This window comes from Abrus precatorius, unplaced genomic scaffold (genome assembly GCF_003935025.1).
Source record: "Abrus precatorius isolate BTA unplaced genomic scaffold, Abrus_2018 Scaffold4, whole genome shotgun sequence".
NCBI classification, from domain to species: Eukaryota; Viridiplantae; Streptophyta; class Magnoliopsida; order Fabales; family Fabaceae; genus Abrus; species Abrus precatorius.
In genome coordinates this window covers 15,493,291-15,512,212 of record NW_020874384.1, presented here as the reverse complement: position 1 = coordinate 15,512,212, position 18,922 = coordinate 15,493,291, and the positions used below count along the sequence as shown (strand labels likewise).

General features: G+C 31.6%; 2 protein-coding genes across 7 annotated transcripts; one reads left to right on the top strand and one right to left on the bottom strand.

Moving 5' to 3' along the window:
• The first annotated feature begins 1,910 nt into the window (after positions 1 to 1,910).
• Positions 1,911 to 10,727, top strand: LOC113865969 (casein kinase 1-like protein HD16). Of its 5 annotated transcripts, none has more exons than XM_027500807.1 (20): positions 1,911 to 2,599; positions 2,812 to 2,943; positions 3,024 to 3,097; positions 3,196 to 3,265; positions 3,349 to 3,404; positions 3,509 to 3,580; positions 4,480 to 4,574; positions 4,684 to 4,750; positions 4,830 to 4,959; positions 5,280 to 5,498; positions 5,593 to 5,735; positions 5,811 to 5,985; positions 6,116 to 6,206; positions 6,348 to 6,505; positions 6,600 to 6,788; positions 6,870 to 7,057; positions 7,810 to 7,990; positions 8,077 to 8,235; positions 8,756 to 8,894; positions 9,969 to 10,234. In XM_027500807.1, the coding sequence occupies exons 1-16, from the start codon at positions 2,210 to 2,212 to the stop codon at positions 6,927 to 6,929; spliced, it is 2,121 nt and encodes a 706-aa protein (XP_027356608.1). In that variant the 5' UTR covers positions 1,911 to 2,209; the 3' UTR covers positions 6,930 to 7,057; positions 7,810 to 7,990; positions 8,077 to 8,235; positions 8,756 to 8,894; positions 9,969 to 10,234. The 5 variants fall into 5 exon arrangements, with proteins under 5 accessions (XP_027356608.1, XP_027356607.1, XP_027356609.1 ...); XM_027500806.1 differs by having other exon boundaries at positions 7,810 to 7,994; positions 8,080 to 8,235; positions 8,751 to 8,894; positions 9,969 to 10,191; XM_027500808.1 differs by having other exon boundaries at positions 7,810 to 7,994; positions 8,080 to 8,235; positions 9,969 to 10,134.
• On the bottom strand, positions 10,458 to 14,272 carry LOC113865970 (protein SAWADEE HOMEODOMAIN HOMOLOG 1-like). Of its 2 annotated transcripts, XM_027500811.1 has the most exons (10): positions 14,012 to 14,236; positions 13,542 to 13,627; positions 13,415 to 13,460; positions 13,145 to 13,235; positions 12,579 to 12,642; positions 11,385 to 11,436; positions 11,111 to 11,254; positions 10,908 to 11,027; positions 10,763 to 10,833; positions 10,646 to 10,724 (listed from the first exon to the last, which is right to left on the bottom strand). In XM_027500811.1, the coding sequence occupies exons 1-9, from the start codon at positions 14,066 to 14,068 to the stop codon at positions 10,789 to 10,791; spliced, it is 705 nt and encodes a 234-aa protein (XP_027356612.1). In that variant the 5' UTR covers positions 14,069 to 14,236; the 3' UTR covers positions 10,646 to 10,724; positions 10,763 to 10,788. The 2 variants fall into 2 exon arrangements, with proteins under 2 accessions (XP_027356611.1, XP_027356612.1); XM_027500810.1 differs by having other exon boundaries at positions 10,458 to 10,833; positions 14,012 to 14,272.
• Between the last annotated feature and the right edge of the window lie 4,650 nt (positions 14,273 to 18,922).

Here is an 18,922-nt window from a genome sequence, read left to right as displayed (position 1 = left end):
AATTTTGCCAAACTTTATGGTAAAGACAGAAGCACTACAAAAGCAACAGAAGGTCGCGCATATGATGAACTAGAAACATGAAAGTCAAATACAAAACAATAAAGTTGATATGATGAATTTACATCTTTCGGTAATAATATAAATAATTTGTTGTAATCATTTTTCTTTTTCATAACGAGATTGTAATCTTGACTTCATGAGCGCACTATTGCTAGCTAGTTAATTGCGGCTTGAACTAAAAGGTTATATGCATTTTCTTAAAAGAGGGGGAAATTTTTTTCAGTGACTGTTTGATTTTTCGTTCAATATAAAATTTATGGACCTTTAATGTATTCAAATGTACTATAAGAAAATATAAATAATTATATATGGTATCAAATACAATATTAGTTGTTTTATGTTATAATAATAAGACTTATCTATAAATATTATCTAAAAAATATTCTAGCTTACAAAAATAAATAAATTGTGCAATGTGAACAACCCGTGAGAGTTAATTCATCTTGAGCTTGCGTGAATTCGAGCTTAAATGGATAGTAACTTGCACAAGTTATTGTAAAATAATTACTATATTTGCTTTAAATATAAAATCAACAAAAAGCAAGTTTCAGATTTCTATTATTAAAGACTGGAAAGCAATAACATGTTTATAATAGTTTGATAAGGTAAAACAAATTTTTTAAAAATGATGAAGTGGGCTTAACGGGATAATGGTACGAGGAGGTTAAAAAAAATGGTTTAATCAAGTATTTATGTTTTTTTCATTATTTTTTTAATATTTTATAAAACAGATTTTGGAAACATCCCAAACAAATAGCTTTAATGGGAGAATTGTATTAGCTTACGGTAATTTAAGGTTTTATATAACATTTTATATGAAATAATTATTAACGATTAAATTTATATTAACAGACAGTAAATTTAGTAGTTTATTTTGAAAAATATAAATAATTTGTAGTTTTTAAAATATTAAAATATTATAATTATTAATTAAAAAATATATATACAACAACAAGTTAACATAAAAATAGGACTTCATGCGAGATAAAAAAAACACAAGGAATCGAGTCAACAATAAAATTCCAAACATTTTTTAAGCCATTATATCTAATGCGCTTTGTTTTTACCTTTAATTTTTGGCCAACACTTGGTTATTTGTCTGGACAAAGTCACTGACTCGTGTTTTATAGTTGACTCGTAGAGCTATGCCTTAAGCCATTATTCAATGTCTCTTGGTCTTTTCAGTGGGATATTAAAATGGGTCTGGCCCGACATATCGGCCCGTTTAACCCACTTAAAATGATGGGCTCACAATAAAATTGTATTTATCAACTAAGTATCTGAATTTCATTGAATGCACTCGTTTGCATTGAAAAAAAAAAATATTTTAAGCTCGAAGACCCACTTCAAGAATTTGGTAACAGTAGTATTTTTGGGGATGTATTTCTTATTTCTTTTGGCATGATATTTATTTTCAGAGACTAATACACGAGGACACACAGTTTTTCCTGAAAATAGAACGGATAAGTAAATTGTAAATTCGACTGATATATAAAACTTGGAGATCAATGTTACAGTTTTAAACCATGAAAATCCACGAGAAATATTCACCATTTATGAAAAACACTTTAGATGTGATTCCATAAGACCATAACTTTCACGGTAGGGTTGGGGAGCAAGAAAATGAAGAATAATTTGTGTTGAAACATTTGAAAAAGAAATAAAATTAAAATGAAATGCCCCCCACCCAAAAGAGGAAAGATAAAAGCACTCTATACAACTCACAACCAGACAAATCCACAATTTATTATTATTATCATTATTATATTCTCACCAATTTCCATAACCATACAAGTCCATAAAACAATGTCAGGTAATGCGCTGCGTATAAAATACTTGTTTTTCAAAAATTAGAGTAAGGAAAAAACGAAGCATCGCTTCTTTCTGTCTTTCTCTTTCTCTAACTTTCTCCGTCTCTGTACTAAAAATCTTAAGACTTGTAAGAATCCGTTTCTCTTTCGTTTCCCTCCATAGATTTCTAAACTTCCCTCTCATCCAAACCCTAACCTTCGCTTGATCGTATCAACTCGTTTTCTCTTCATTTTTTGTTATTTATTTATTTTATTTATACTTCATCATCTGTACTCATAGATGATTCTGGAACCTTCATGATTCTCCCTCTTCTTCATGGGCCAACACCACTCTTACCATGCCTGAGCTCCGTACCCGACCACGCAGAAACCGCTTTGTAGATAACGTTAACCCGAACTCGATTACCCAACCAGACTCGCCGGCCGCAGCCGGAACTCGTCGGAGGAAGAGAACCGCCGACGAAACTCCGGCCAGGAGGAATCGGAAGCAGAAGAACGCGATCGCCGTCAATGAAATCGGCAACGTCGTGAACAACGACAACGCCGGTGCCGTTCGTGAAAACACGGCCAGGAAGTTGAAGGAAGAGGAAGGAGAGAAGAATAAGAAGAAGCCTCCCGTTAGGATTTTGGAGGAGGAAGCCATGGATGAGTACGATAGTGGTGGCCGTAGCGCAGATAAGGCTCCGGGAGCTGAAGACGAAGGCACCACCGCTCCGCTTCCTGAGAAGGTGGTTTTCGTCTCGTGAGCTTCTACTTCTCGTGTTTTCTTTCTTGTTTGAGTTCTGAGGAAATGCACGAAAATCGCTTCTTTTATTCTTCAGTCAAGAACTTGGCGTTTCTAGTGTTAGATGAGTCAGAGGTTATATACTAAGGTTGTTCATGTAAAATGATTTTTGTACTATGTTGGAAATTTAATCTATTGTGTAGTTGTTGACAACAGGTCCAAGTTGGTGGTTCTCCGTTGTACAGAATAGAGAGAAAACTTGGGAAGGGAGGATTTGGGCAAGTTTATGTTGGTCGGCGTGTAGGGGCTACAAATTCTAGTGAACGGTCTGGTTCTGGGGCAATTGAGGTATGGTGTTCGTGGGTTGATTTTTGGTTCAAAGGATTCATATTGCATTCCTCATTATCCATTTGTTGCCCTTATTGCAGGTAGCCTTAAAATTTGAACATAGAAGTAGCAAGGGGTGCAATTATGGACCTCCATATGAGTGGCAGGTTTACAAGTGAGTTTGCTGTCTTTTATTTCCTTAGGATGGAGTTGGTCTGCTGAGGTCTTACTTGATGATGTTAAGTGTTGACTTTGGCCATGGTCATGTTGTAGTGCTCTTGGTGGTAGTCATGGTGTTCCACGAGTTCACTTCAAGGGACGGCAAGGTGACTACTATATAATGGTATGTGCTCATGAGTTTTTTAATAGATGGATGGGGACTTGTGGTTGTCTCTGGATGTTTTTGTAATGTAACGTTACATGCAGGTCATGGATATGCTTGGCCCTAGCCTGTGGGATGTTTGGAATAACAACTCACACACGTGAGTACCTCTGAAATGTTATTGAAATGTCATGCATTTTATTTTTGTTAACATTGTAGTGAATATTGAATAGCTAACCTTTACTTCTTCCTTTTTCGTTTCAGGATGTCTACAGAAATGGTGGCCTGTATAGCAATTGAGGCTATCTCCATATTGGAGAAGATGCATTCTAGAGGGTGATACTCATCTTCGTGATAATATTTATAACTTATTTCTGTATTTTATTTTCGGTCGGATTGGTTATGGTTCAGACTACTTCCTGAATGTTCTCACCATATGATATATTTGTGTGTTCTCTTTATTTATCATGTCAGAGGAACACCGTCAATCATTTCTCATTACCCTTCGGGGGCATGATGAAGGAAAAAGTATTTTATTCCTTGGGTTGAGCGACATTTATTTATATAAAATGAATTGGGAAGTGGGAACTTTTAAATCTGACGCTATTCTTCTGTATGATTTGGCTCTCTGGATTTTATTTTAAATACTAAAGCTCATCACTTTTGTTAGTCAGACTCGGACCTCCCCAAATTTTCACGTTAGTCCAGACTACAAGTTAGGGAATGAATCCAGATTTTCACTTATTATGACCAATGGGACAAACCTGTGGGATTCCATCTTAAGTATAACACACATAGAGCCCTTTTTAAAATTTATTCATTAATAATTTTGTATATCTTGAGTATGTAGTTATATCATTTTGAGGTTACTGTTAGTGGATCATGTATCCAGTCAGAAAAAAGGAGAGTATGGTGTATCTTGTATAACCTGCACCCCTGGAAGGAAATTCATTGTTATGCCCTTGCCCATAATTGTTTATTAATAGGTACTAACATAGTTGCTCTATCATAACATGCCAGTGTAAGTTAGAATGGTATCATCATCACATATAAGTTTTAAATTAATAAATACTTACATAGAAATTAATGCTTTATCATTCCGTACCAGTGTAAGTTAGAATGGGTACCTGTCATCAGCATGTATAAATTTTGAATTATTTTACGACATGGGTTTTAGTTTTTATTGATCACATTTTGTTGTAAAGAACATTTCATCATTATTGTGTTTATTGTAGATATGTGCATGGTGACGTAAAACCTGAGAACTTTTTGCTTGGACCCCCTGGAACTCCTGATGAGAAGAAGTTGTTTCTGGTTGATCTTGGTTTAGGTAAATATGCTACACATATTCTTGAAGCTTTGATTTGTTCCTTGTCAATGAAGATATACCTAATTTCTCATAATTTTGCTTTTCATCCCACTGCATATTTATTATGCAGCAACTCGATGGCGTGATAGTTCGACTGGCCTTCATGTTGACTATGATCAACGTCCTGATGTATTCAGGTAAATTGTTTGTTAAATTTTTATAAACTGTAGTCAATGTTTGGGTATGAATGATTTGTAAACTGCAATCTTACAACAGGGGCACAGTTCGATATGCTAGTGTGCATGCTCACCTGGGTAGAACAGGTAGCAGGAGAGATGACTTGGAATCTCTTGCTTACACACTTGTCTTCCTTCTTCGTGGTCGGCTACCTTGGCAAGGATATCAGGTTATTATTGTTTTGAATTTCGATAAACTTCTCAATAAGTACTTATAGGATACAAAAATAAAGAAGTAAAATAAACTAAATCTCTCCCGTAAGTTAAAATCAACTTGTATTTTCCAAATTTTTTAGAAGTTCTATTATTTAACTTCTCTAAAACTTCAAGATTAGAAGTTATTTTTAACTTATGAAAAATGTTCTATTCACATTATTCCTTTATTTCTTCTCCTATAAGTATTTATCTAGAAGTTTATCCAAACTAGGCCATGATCATTTTAGTATTACTGATAACTGAAATACGATTCTTATGAAATATTTTGTCACAGGGAGAAAATAAAGGATTTCTTGTCTGCAAGAAAAAGATGGCCACTTCTCCAGAAACTCTATGTTGCTTTTGTCCTCAACCTTTCCGGCAGTTTGTTGAATACATAGTAAATTTAAAGTTTGATGAAGAACCAAATTATGCAAAATATATATCCATTTTTGATGGAGTTGTGGGTCCAAATCCAGACATCAGGCCAATAAACACTGAGGGCGCTCAGAAGGTACTTAGTGCTATTATCACTGAATTTACTTTTTTATTACTTGCACATTTAAAGTCTGACTCTTCCTACCCTTTTGTGTGCTTCTATTGTGAAGCTTATATGTCAAGTTGGACATAAGAGAGGGCGATTGACCATGGAAGAGGATGATGATGAACAACCAAAGAAGAAGGTTCGAATGGGAATGCCGGCAACACAATGGATTAGTGTTTACAATGCTCGACGTCCAATGAAGCAAAGGTTTTCTTCTGATGTTAAATAAGTTTCTGCTGGTGGTTTTAAAATGTTAGACCTTATTTATTTATTTTGGTATAGGTATCATTATAATGTTGCTGATGTGCGGCTGTCCCAACACATTGAGAAAGGAAATGAAGACGGTTTATTTATTAGCAGTGTGGCTTCTTGTTCAAATCTTTGGGCGCTCATCATGGATGCTGGCACTGGTTTCACTGCACAAGTTTATAAACTCTCTTCCTACTTTCTTCACAAGGTTAGCTAGTTTACATTTCAGTTGTGGCATTGTATTTGATGTTGATATCACAATTAACTATATAGTGTTTTCTGTACTGTATTTTTATTTTGAACTTAATGCAAGTTGACAAAGTCATCTGTTTTAATAGGAATGGATTATGGAACAGTGGGAGAAGAACTATTACATAAGTGCCATAGCCGGAGCTAGTAATGGATACTCATTGGTCGTAATGTCTAAAGGTTAATGTCCCTGAAACCTTTATTCTTCACGTGTATTTGGGACATCAATAGTTGGCTTATTTTTTATGAGTGTTTTGCACAATTTGACCAATAGTATTGTGTTTAATTGTTTCACTTGTCTTGTTGGATTGTTTCTTTTAGGTACCCAGTACTTACAGCAATCCTATAAAGTCAGTGATTCATTTCCATTTAAGTGGATCAACAAAAAATGGAGAGAAGGATTTTATGTCACTGCTATGGCCACTGCTGGCACTAGATGGGCAATTGTTATGTCCCGTGGGGCTGGTTTTTCGGACCAGGTCTTGTTTTCTTATAATAATGCGATAAAAAATCTCTAATGATATGACGAATTCTATCTGATGTATATATTCTTTTCTCCAAACCTAATGCCAGGTTGTGGAACTTGATTTCCTGTATCCCAGTGAAGGTATTCATAGGAGGTGGGACAGTGGTTACCGCATCACCTCAACTGCTGCAACATGGGACCAAGCTGCTTTTGTTCTTAGTGTCCCAAGAAGAAAACCAGCTGATGAAACTCAAGAAACACTCCGCACATCTGCTTTTCCTAGTACTCATGTCAAGGTAGGCAATTTATCTTGTTTTCCTTTATTCATTGTCATTTCATGATCATACATGTTAATATTTGATATTTTGTTTCTGCAGGAAAAATGGGCAAAGAATCTCTATATTGCATCTATTTGTTATGGGAGAACAGTGTCGTAAACTGCTGAAATTGAGATTCCAGCTGACATCATTTTGACCTCTGGGATGATCCTGATTGCCTTACATCTTCTAAATGGGAACTGAAGATCCTCTCACAAATTTTCTGAACAATGCAGACCAGCATTGATGTATGCTAAACCTTTCTTTATGGTCACCATCACACATCATATGACGCAAAACCTGTGCACTGTATTTCAACATTATAAAAAATTCTCAAGTTATTGGCAAAATTAGATTGTGTCAATTGTGACAAGTATTTTGTTATAAAGTTTGTACAGATGTGAACAGTAATTACTATGTTGAAGGCATGTGCACAAGTCAGGTTTTTGTTTATTGATGGTATTATGCAAATATCCAACTATGATTTTCCAGTGTGAACTGGACAATTTAAGCTCTGCAGCCTTGTACTTAGCCCTTTCTATCCCTACCACATTTGACTAACAGACAGTTGTATACTTGGCTGCAGTTTGTAATTTTTTAATCATTGTAATCTAATTATTGTTATTATTATTGTTGATGCTGTCTTTCTGTGATAAATTATTCCCAACTCTATTTGGTCTGTGGATACATCTCAAAATTTGAATGGGGTTAGTCTAATTGAAATGACGGATCAGGATACTTTAGTTTTGAGTTATGACCCTTTTCTGTTGTGCTTTTGAAAATTATTTTTGCACTGTCAGTTAATTCTTTTGTATACTTTACTATGACACATTCTATTTTGAAGATAGTGTGGTGTCTACCTTGTAGGCTTTATTGTTTTTTAATTGGAGCTATATAAGCATCAGCTCAGTTACTAGCAGTTGAAAATAATTTCCATCTTTTTGCGTAGATAATGACTGAAAATTACATCTCTATTGTTCTGACCACTTTTTACTTCCAGTATCCGAAGTTTACATGATGGCTTCTCCGGGTCGGTCATTTTGTTTGATTCTTGTTCTAAAACCAAACATTGAAAGATGCACTTTTGATTCTTATGAGAAGTTGGCTATCTAGAAGGTGATAACTTGTATACCTCTTCGTTATTGACTTGTGTATCACCAGAGTTTACTTGGACATATGAAGCAGGTATTTAATTCTGCAGCTTTATTATTCTACTTGTATTTTGCAGCTGAAATGATGTTTGATGTTTCATTTTTCTTGCTCCCAGTAGATATTCAGATTGTTTGGATGCTACATTTATTTCTGCAGCTTTGATAACTGGCAGACTTTGGTTGGTCCACCACAGCGGTTATGTTGCTGGACCAACCCATATGTCAAGGGAAGTCTGAAGCTGTTCAAGAAACTGATGTTTTTGGATCTAGTTACCGTATGTGATTCTCCCATCCTTGTTCAAATATTAGAATTTTCTCGGCTTATATGGGGTGAGGTATTATAATTGAATCCGATGGATGGCTTCAATTTGTTACGAGCTGTTTGGCTCAACTCTTTCAAGGGAAAATTCCATAAAATGTTAAGCCAAATGCTAGTCGAGAGTTACCATCCTTAAATGTTGGCTGTCAACCATTTGGGTGACTATTGATAATCGGTGGGATGTCCTATGGGAGAAGAAATCCAAAGTTCATTAGCTGTATATTACCGTTAAAGTCTATCTTTGTATGATTAGGTACAACTCCATTTTATACTTTTTGAGTAACCTATTTAGTTATGTGCGTCCCAGCCATTCAGCAAACCGGAAAGCAAAAGTCCAAATTGATATATCCATATCCTGCTGTTCAATTCAGGACTCGAAATATAGCGTGTGCATAATTGAGTGATCCTGGCAGAGTGGGTAGTTGTGGATTCTATCACCTGTTCTCTAATCATCTCTAATATTTTATGTAGTATAGAAGATGTCATGGTTTCAACCAAACAAAGGGAGGAGCTAGCTCATCACATAAATAAAATTAAGAATGAAAGAAAGGAGCCAGCTTTGAGCTATGTATTCCTGTCATGACTTAAGAAGCATCTTCGACACGACAAAAAAAGGTAACGTAAATTGATAATTTAATTTGTTCAATGTGCTAGTGCCTTCACTATTTTAGGATAAAAACAATATTTATATGACAAGGATGAAAACAATTTTCCAAATTGTCACTAGTAACTGATTAAATAAATTGTTAAATGTCTACAAAGACACAAATGAAATATATCTACCAGTTATTTAGTTTTATATAACTTTCTTGTGATATTATGTGAAACTAAATCATTTTTTTTAGCGTGGATTTCTCTACTTTTTTCTTAATTCACGTGTTTTGACAATTTTATTATATCTTAACATTATTGTACTACCATTTCATGTGAGTGGTTTTTTCCTAGAAAAGATGATTTTACAGAATAATAAGTGACAAATAAATTAGTCAATTAGATAAAAGGTATAATAGATAATAAAAAAATGATTTAAATAAACTGAGAAAGTTCATTTTTTGGTCCACCAAGAATGTTGTGTTATAACCAAATAAATTGGTCCACCAATAGTGATTTAAATATACTAGAGCTAGTACTTTCCTTGGCAAGTTAGCAGTACCTAGTAAGCATTTCATTGGTGATATCATATGGTTTTAAAATTTCATAATAAGTTTAACATCTAACAAATTAATCACATCATATGTTGGGCAACATACTGAAGGTACTATAAATCTCATTTTCGGTTTACATCATTGATATTTTTAACTGAGTTCAGTCATTGTTTTACGAACTTTCTAAATTATAAACGAGTCAAATTGATGAATGTAATGTATGACAAAAAGTAATTAAGCATTTTTGGAGTAAAGCGTAAAGGATGAACGCAACCTAAATTTGATTTATGAGCTGCATTGTTCTATTTTCTTATCATCTCTAGAAACCTGTATTTTTATCTAACTCTAGAAACCTATCTAAGTTGGTGAGTGCATGTTCGTTTTTGTTGATTACACTCTATATAACCCATTTATTAGTTTTTCAGTTGCACCAACCAGTCCCGATTGAAATCCTTTCATTTATGCTTAATTGACAGCTAATGCTAACAATTAATAGATATTAACTTGTCCTAACTGAAGTCCTCTCCATCCTCTTGCATTTCAGGCATCGTTTTCACAACCGAATTGGATTGTTAGGGGATATGAAATCTGTAGGCTGGACGGACGCAACCTTCAAAATTCGAGTATTGAAAGATTGCTTTCATTCACATTCGTACATTTCTTATCTGAATAAATTTGATTCCTGATTTATTTAAATATCCTGATCTTGTCACATTTAATGTGTAAGGTTTCCAAAGGATGAAATGAGCATACAACATATTTTTATCTTCAAATCGTTAAACAAAACTTAATATATTTTACGTTGAGAAGCTTTATTTCTTTAATTTATATAAACGACTATGAATTATAGGGGCATATCAGTGTAATATTTTAGATTAATAATTACTGTTAATTATATTTAAGCCTAAAATAATACTTCAAAATTTTTCCTGTAACTTTTACTGTACTCACAATATAAATAAAATATATTGCTTCATATGATCGAATTTACGCATATTTATGCTTTAAACTACAATACAACGCTGATTTAATCACAATAATGCCATAATTGTCAATCAGATTCTTCTTTTAACGTCAATTTCCCTTCTCTACAAAAATTATGATAACAAAAAAAAAAAGACGCATTTCAACTACATCCATTTTCCAATAGCTTCACCATTCAACATCTACAGCAGTCCCAACCAATAACTAATAGGGCGGGAAAGGGGTTTACATGTTAAAGCTATCAAATTTGCATGAACAAGCACGAAAATCAACTCAAGTTGTCATGAGCTAGTTGCTTTCTACTAGGCATCTAGGTCGTTTGCTTAGTGTTTGAAAGTTACTTACCATCTGGAATGTCAAAAGAATTGATCCAAATACACCTAAGATCTTGGTCTACGACAAAGTCTCCTCAAGTGGACTCTTTCCTGGGACAGGTAAACATTAAAAACTTATTACACATGAAATGGTCAACACAACCAAATGCAGAAATAATAAGCACCTCACTGTTGTCATGATCATAACGAATTAAGATGAGACACCTGCAACCTCTAATATCATGCATTCTCCTCTGGATCTCCAAAATGTGAGCATCGTAGTAAATTGCTTGATCTCTCCTCTCCTAAAATCCAATTGAAAATTACAAAGTTAAATACACTCATGTCCTGTAACAACACTTCAATGAGAAAATTCAGCCTAATTCACCTGGAAGCACAGGACGGGGTCTCCAACTTTGAGGTTAGAACATTCTTTGTTTTCCAAAGGTACAGAGCGCTCTCGGACTGAATTTTTTATATTAACCCATTCATCTTCCTCAGCTCCAAATCCAATAAATCTGACATGGACTTCCTTTAACAAACGGCAGAAGAGTATCAGATGGCAAAATCTTGCATCCCCTTTTGAGAGGCAAATCAATTTATCAATCCAATATCAAGACTTGCAGCACTAAGCCATGAACATCATGATTGTTAGAACTTACAGCTTCCCCCGAGCTAAGAAATCTGTGAGCTAGAAATGCCTCAACATCATACCTGCAGCAATGTCCTTGACTTAGAAACAAAATTTTTAAGATTACACAATTGATCAGAACAGAAACGCCAAATGTAATGTGCCCTATGTCTGCAAATAGACCATATTGCCAATTGTACAAAATTTAATGATAGCTGATAACTAAAATTAAAAAAAAAAAACAATTTTCTTTCAAATATAGAAAGAAAGTGCAGGACAGAGCAAGAAAGTGCAGTTCAAATCCAAAAAGCAAAAATAAACTACCCATAATGTTATAGCCCAACCATTATGGTATAGATGGCACGAACTCTTCAAATATCCCTTTTCTTTAGCAATAATAAAGCAGTTAACTTAATTTTTTCAAAATGTAAAATTGGAAGACAAAACTTATATGGAATTCTTTAGGTCCTGTTTTTCAATTAAAATTCAAGTTTCATCTCAGTGATTTGCGAAAACCCTAAACCAGCAAGGAAACAAAATAATTGTATGTTTAATAAAAGAGGACAATCAATCAAATTAAGAGAAGATATGTTGCTTAACAATGAGGACAGAGAGAAGAAAACTACAAAGATTTTTTGTAAACAAGAGCCTGATCGGTTTTTGGAATATCTATATAGCAGGAAGGAACTCTATGCATTTTCATTCCATCTTCGGATGCGAATGCACAAAGCAAAATTTTACCCTACTATGGATGTAAACAAGTTAAGCCACTTATGAATCATGCCACATAAAATGTGTTCTTCCATATTAAATAATAACAGTAATAATTAATTAAGTACTAATTAATAATAATAACATGATAGCCAGAAGTGACATTGGTGCATCAGTATTTAATCTACTAATCTAGAGGCTTAATCCATGATTGATGACCTTGATTTCTACCAACACTGCATGCATGCCAAGGGGTACAAATATAGTATGATATATGATGAAGCTATCGACAATCAAAGGACCTTCAATGTAAACATGGCAAAAAAGATTAAAAAAATATGTAATTTGGATTATAATCCATGTGTAGATTTATAAAATTGGTATTAGTGTACTTGAGAATACTTTTCTTTAATGCCTTGGGAATGTATTTATCAAAACCTTTCAGTAACATTAAAATTTAAAATACTTCATATCTAGCATTCATGATTACAAATTAACTGCAATATGTGCTTACCATGCTCCATCTTTTGATGACCTTGCTTCAAATTCCATCTCTGATGGGTCTATCATCATGTCTCCTGCAAAGCTATCAGTTCAGGCACCATCTCACATGAACTTATTTGATACAATTTATCAGGAGTTTACTCAGATTTATATATACATATACACATACAAATATACATACATACATACAAGTGTAGCAGCTAACTGAATATAGACAGAAAATGAAAATAGAAAGTGAGAAATAGCCCATGGAAGGCTGAATTATAGCACTTTCATATTCCCTTCATTGCTGGTGGGTTGCTTCTTCATCTTCATTGTAATATTTTATTCTACCCAACATACTCCTAATAACATAACACAGTTTCACATAAAAGCCATATCATGACATTTTATACACCGCATTTTAAAGCAGTTATAGGAAAAAAATGTAACATAAAGCCAGACACATCAAACCTACCTTAAGTTATGACAGACATTGCAAGTATATTAAATATTCTCAAGTTAACCATTTGAATGCTTGAAGTCAGTATAAATACCATCTATGCTAAGAACCTTAAGGCATGGAAGAAGTCTCACCTTCCTTACATCCAAGGCCTTTAGGAAACATCAATTCACAATTAGGAACTTGTGGTGAGTCTTGGAGCCTAGTCTGAAACCAATTTTGAATCTAAAATCTCCCCAAAAAAAGAAGAAGTAATTAAAAAATAATTAAGACCAAATACATAGAAAAAGCCACAAAGACAAACAAGTTCTCGACTATTATAAAAAACAAAGTAACAGTATTTGATGCTCGGTGTACTGAAAATTAAGGAAAAAATACACAAGTTAGTAAGAAAATGCATTAACCTCTGTCCATTTTATGATAGGTTTCCCAGCACGAGCAGAGGAACGGCTGCAGAAACAGAACATTACAAACACAATTCCTCAATGACAATAGAAAATAAACTAACAACCACTGAAAGGCAAAACTCACTTGAAACTTGTAGCAAGCTTTTGGTAAAATTCCTTGCTCAATGATTGTCCTTTGGGTTCCCTTAGCAATTTCTCCATTTTCTCAATCTGTTGGTCGAAGCACAAGTTCAAATCATTATGAGTTGAGAACAGGACATTATAAAACACACCAATTATATTCCATAACCTTCACAAAATATCACCCTCTACCATTTGACATAAACACCGTCGCCAACAACGAAGTAACATAAGTAGAAGTTAAACACTCTTAAGCCAAAATGTAAAACGTGATTAAACCAGGGAAATCCGATTACACACCACGGTCACTGAAAAAAACGTTAATCAAACCCACAAACTAAAAAATTATATCTAAAAGCTTCTAATTCCCAACACAGGAAATATAAGGCCTCCTCTTGTAAGGCATAGAAAGAGTTCAACAAAATTCGAAACCTAAACCCAAGCTATTAGGCATAACAATTACAATTGTAATACCTCGGAATTCATAAATCCAGAAAAGACCACTTTGTTCCGAGGACGTAAGCGGTCCATGAACTCTAGGTCCGATTTCCTTAAAAAATAAAGTTTATTTCAATCGAATTTGGTTGATGGAAAACTCAAGTGCAGTGAAAAAATGAAAACCCTAACAACTCTTCCTTTTTCTTCTGGCCATTGAAAGGAGGAAGAAATTGAAGTATTTTTCCAAGAGTAAGCTAATTACTAACTATTCACTAGTGAGTGCCCTTGCAGAACCCCAAACGTTTGTTTAAATAAAATATATATATTAATATTTTTTTTAATATATATATTATCTCTTGTCTGTATTGCTGTAGTAAAACTCTGCAAATTTTTAACTAACTTGTTGAGACTCAAATATTTTTATGTTGAAATACATTATATGCCTCTAGGAAATAATTTATCTAATATATGTTAAGAATATAAAACAAGTTTTGTTGAATAATAATAATAATAAATTTTCTTAAAATATTAACGAGTTCAGATGCAGAAATGTTTGTTTGTATTGTTAAGTGGATAAAATGTAAGTATATTTTGTTAAGATTCTTTTATTATTTTTAGTTAAAATTATATTTTATAGTCTTGAAGGTAAATTTTTTAGTAAAATGAAATTATAATTTGAATTACAAATAATAAAAATATAAAAATTGTATATAAATTTTTACATTATTATATTAATTTTTAGTGTATATTTATAGTAAAATATTAATAAAATATTTTATTAAAATTTATAATTTTAATGTTATTAATGTTTTAAATCTTATAAAATTTAATATTTTTAATAAAAAATATGCATAAATTATTAATATGTATTTTAAATATTCGAAAAGAGATTCTAATACTACTCATCTGCCTCCACAGAAGATATACCTGATTTATAATTAAAATTAAATAAAGGAAACGTTTGTTTCATTGTTTTGATTTGCGTGACCTATTTTGGCTTTCTTGAGCAGCGTTTGTGTTAGTGGTTTAATCACCTTTGTGAGTTTGAAAAAGAAAAAAAAATAAGCACCTGTGTCAGAATCTCAGAGGTCTGTAAAGCCCGTTTTCCTGAATTAACCCATGGACGTTTAGTGGGCTTTATTCCTCGCCACTTAAGATTTTTACATTTTGTACCATAATTTTCTCTAATTACATCATTTTTTATATTTTAAAAAATAAAATTCTTAAAGATATTCATTGTCCAAAAGAAAAAAAATAGTGAAAAAAATGTTAGATGTGGGCCAACTCTAATCCATCATGAGTTTCTTCTTTTTTCTCAACATTACATTTGAGTATCTGACAAGAAGCTTTATATAAACATGGGTGTGTCTGAAGCTCTAATCCAACTGAACTCATTTTGTTTTTCAGCCCAAACTTGTTGTAGACCTTCGAGTAGTCAAGGCAAGTGATCAAAAGTTTGCAAAACAAAAAATGGGCAAGTGTGCATTTATGTTCACATTTAAATATAATAGATTTATGTTAATTTTGACACTGTAAATTATAAATTTTTACATCTTATTTATATATGTAAATTTTTAATACATTTCTAAGCACACTCTGAGTCATATCTGAAGATTAACATCATGTCCATTTTTATTCCTTACAAGATGGAACATGGTATTAGGAAGAATGTGCTTAATTGCAGGGAGACAACCTGTGATCTTGATCTTGAAAATAGTGACGGATGTTGGCAGAATATCTAGTCAATGATGTATAGAGTATATTAGCAGATTGAGGATTGAAAAGCCATTTTATAATTTATACAGAGACCTATTTCCTGGTAGCTACAAAAATGGTTCCTTTATTCCATTTTTTGGGGCTTTAGTTATACTCCTTTTGTGTAGCTTTCATTATTGGTACAGGTTTTGGGGTAACATGTTTGGACCTTGGGTCTACAGACTGCAAAGTATTTTTCAGTAAATGGCAAAGACAGGAGGGAAAAGTAAATGTGCAGGTGTGGGTCCAAGGTTGTGTGTGGGGAAGATGGTGATCCGTTTTGGACAATCGAATGTGCCTAACTCAAAAGTCTATTAAAAAGCATTGGTATGTGTTTATTAATAAAATGAAAATCAGAAAATATTTATTTTAACAGTATATTAGAGCATTCAAATATTTTAAACACACACTAGGCCTTTGTTTTATAAATTATGCTAAATTATAAAAGTAAAACGAGTTTCACGCTTTTTAACCACAGCAATGCACATTTTAAAATTAATTATTAAAATAAGTTAACTTAACAGTATATTAAATGCATACGGTTAAAAAAAAAGTATTATGGAGACATGTCCTGTGCCCACGTGCAAGGATAAATAAATAAAAAATTTGTACAAATTTATTTTATGTGCATGCATTTTGATAGATTTTTATAATAACTCAGTGTTGTTTTATTCTCGTAAACTGTGGATAAAAACAAGGCATTGACTTATTCGGATTTGGTATCTGATACTTTAATTATAGTTTAATAATGTTATTATAAGTCATGATAATTTTAAATAAAAAACTCTAACTTTGTGTTTGGAAAAAATATATATAAAATCAATAACAAATAATAATTTAAATGCGACTAATATAAAAGAAGTTATAGATAATAATTATAATAAATTAAGTATAATGAAGAGTTATTCTAATTTTTTTAAATAAATTATTTAAAATATTTATAGTTAAATATATTTTTTATTATCTAAATAAATTTAATATAATAATTGATAATTACTTTATTCATGTATTTGCAGTGTTCATTCAGATGCTTTTTATCTTAAGATTTAGGTTGACGTTACACTAAATAAACTTATTCAAATTTTGATCTTATTAAATCAAAGTGTAAACAATCATATGATAAGAATATAGTAATGCACGATGTTTTATTTTTTATTTTTTTAATATTTTAAAAAAATTCACCTGCTTTTAATATTTTTATTTTTAAGCATAGAAAATGCATGTACATGCAGAGGAGAAAGTAAGAATATGATTATGTTTATTTTTATTTTAAAATAAATTTTTAAATATTTTCTTATTTTTATTTATATGGTATATTTAATATAATATTTTTTAAAATAAGTATTTAGTGACAAGTATTGTTCCAATCTATAAGTCAACAAATCCCGATAGGAAGAACAGCTTCATGGTAGCTCAAATAAATTTCTAGTGACAAAAATACTTGTAATTAAAAAATCTGGAACACATCTTTGATGATAAGTAAAGTATAATCATCTAAGAATTGTGTAATTATTAAATTGCTAAAATTTTATTTTTTAAATTTGATAAAAAAATATTTTTACAGAAATTATCCCATAGATTAATCAGTTACTCATATATATTAAAAAAACATTACTAATATTTAATATTTATTTGATTGGAAATTTGTTTGTTGGTAATAAAATTTTAATAAGAAAAATACAGTCATTTAAAAATTATATTTTAAAAAACAATAACTAAATGATTAATTAGGAGATATAAGAGTCGAGGGTGAAAAGAAATTGATTAAGAAGTTGATATATATATATATATATATATATATATATATATATATATTAATAGACTATTGTAATCAAATTATGGTTTAACAAATAAAATTTTAGTTTTTATATATATTATTATTTTTTAAATAAATTTTATAAAAATACTAAATTTAATTTCTAATATATTTAAAAAGTAAAAAAAAAACTCTATCAAAAACTGATTTAAAAGAAATTATAGAGACTCATCTTAATAATAACAATAATAATTATTATTATAAGAATAAAAAGTTGTTAAGACGATATAGTTTTATGAATTTATGAAAATTTTATTATTTTTATTTTATGAAAGGAAAGGAGATTGAATAAACAACATATGTCATAGGTAAAAAAAAAACTCCTCTAATTAATTAATTAATCAACGATGATAAAAAAAAAAATACATACTATATAACTGTATCATGCACCATATTTTTCATGAATTATATATATTCTTATATTTGTTTTGAACACACATTTTTCATGAATGTTCTGCATTTGAAAAAGAACTTGATAAACAAAACCTAGGAAGTAGAGGTAGCTAGCTGGTGACAAACATATATAGGGGAGGTGTGGATGGGTTTGGAAAGGGTATGCATCGCCGGCATCAAAGGCCAAGAAGGTCAGTGTCATCAACCTTCCTTTGAAGTGTTGATGAATAGTTGTTGATGACAAAAGTCAGAAGGATGAAGATATATAACGCAAATTAGATAAAAATAATGTTTGTCATGCACCTTAATTTTGAATTTTATGAATTAGAAAAAAAAAAGATATAAATAAAATATATGATCGATATAATATAAAATTTAATATATATATATATATATATATATATATTATTTTTTAAATGATATACATATCATTACACAGATAAAAAAGGAATTTAGTTTCGGCAAAAGTATAGAATCACATATAGAATATAAGGAGAATATATGAATTAGTCGATAAATAACCTATTTAGTTATCTAATACTTAAGAAAAAAATTGTGGTGTCTGTCCTTTAACTAATCTATACACGTTATTAACTAATAATTTTTACATATTAAAGTCACTTTTTGGCATCTAGAAAAAGAAAAGGTCTCATTTGGAAACTTTTCAGTTTTGATTTCAATGCCGCGTTACTAGTTTTCCTTGACTGAGGAGGGTTAATCAAAGTTTTCATACTGTATCTCTTATTTATTTATTACCAAAAAAAGTCAAAGTCTACAATTACAACATTCTACATTGTTATCTATGGCTCATGGTGTAGTTATTCATGACGTGTTTGGTCTTTAGCCAATTCACCATGACATTCAACTGTAGTCAGCAACACAACCCTTGTTAACTAATACTATATTCCTTATTAGTGTTATTTTAAAATCTTGCATGAATATACAAATGACAGATTCACAGTAAAATTTTTATCTTTAAATAA

Excerpts from the sequence above, each read along its gene's own strand:
- LOC113865969 (XM_027500805.1), top strand. The coding sequence starts at position 2,210 with ATGCCTGAGCTCCGTACCCGACCACGCAGAAACCGCTTTGTAGATAAC. Across the intron at positions 3,098-3,195 it reads TATGAGTGGCAGGTTTACAA|TGCTCTTGGTGGTAGTCATG; the intron begins GTGAGTTTGCTG and ends GTCATGTTGTAG. Across the intron at positions 4,751-4,829 it reads CAACGTCCTGATGTATTCAG|GGGCACAGTTCGATATGCTA; the intron begins GTAAATTGTTTG and ends ATCTTACAACAG.
- LOC113865970 (XM_027500810.1), bottom strand. The coding sequence starts at position 14,068 with ATGGACCGCTTACGTCCTCGGAACAAAGTGGTCTTTTCTGGATTTATG. Across the intron at positions 13,628-14,011 it reads CTGGATTTATGAATTCCGAG|ATTGAGAAAATGGAGAAATT; the intron begins GTATTACAATTG and ends TTCGACCAACAG. Across the intron at positions 13,461-13,541 it reads AAGCTTGCTACAAGTTTCAA|CCGTTCCTCTGCTCGTGCTG; the intron begins GTGAGTTTTGCC and ends CTGTTTCTGCAG.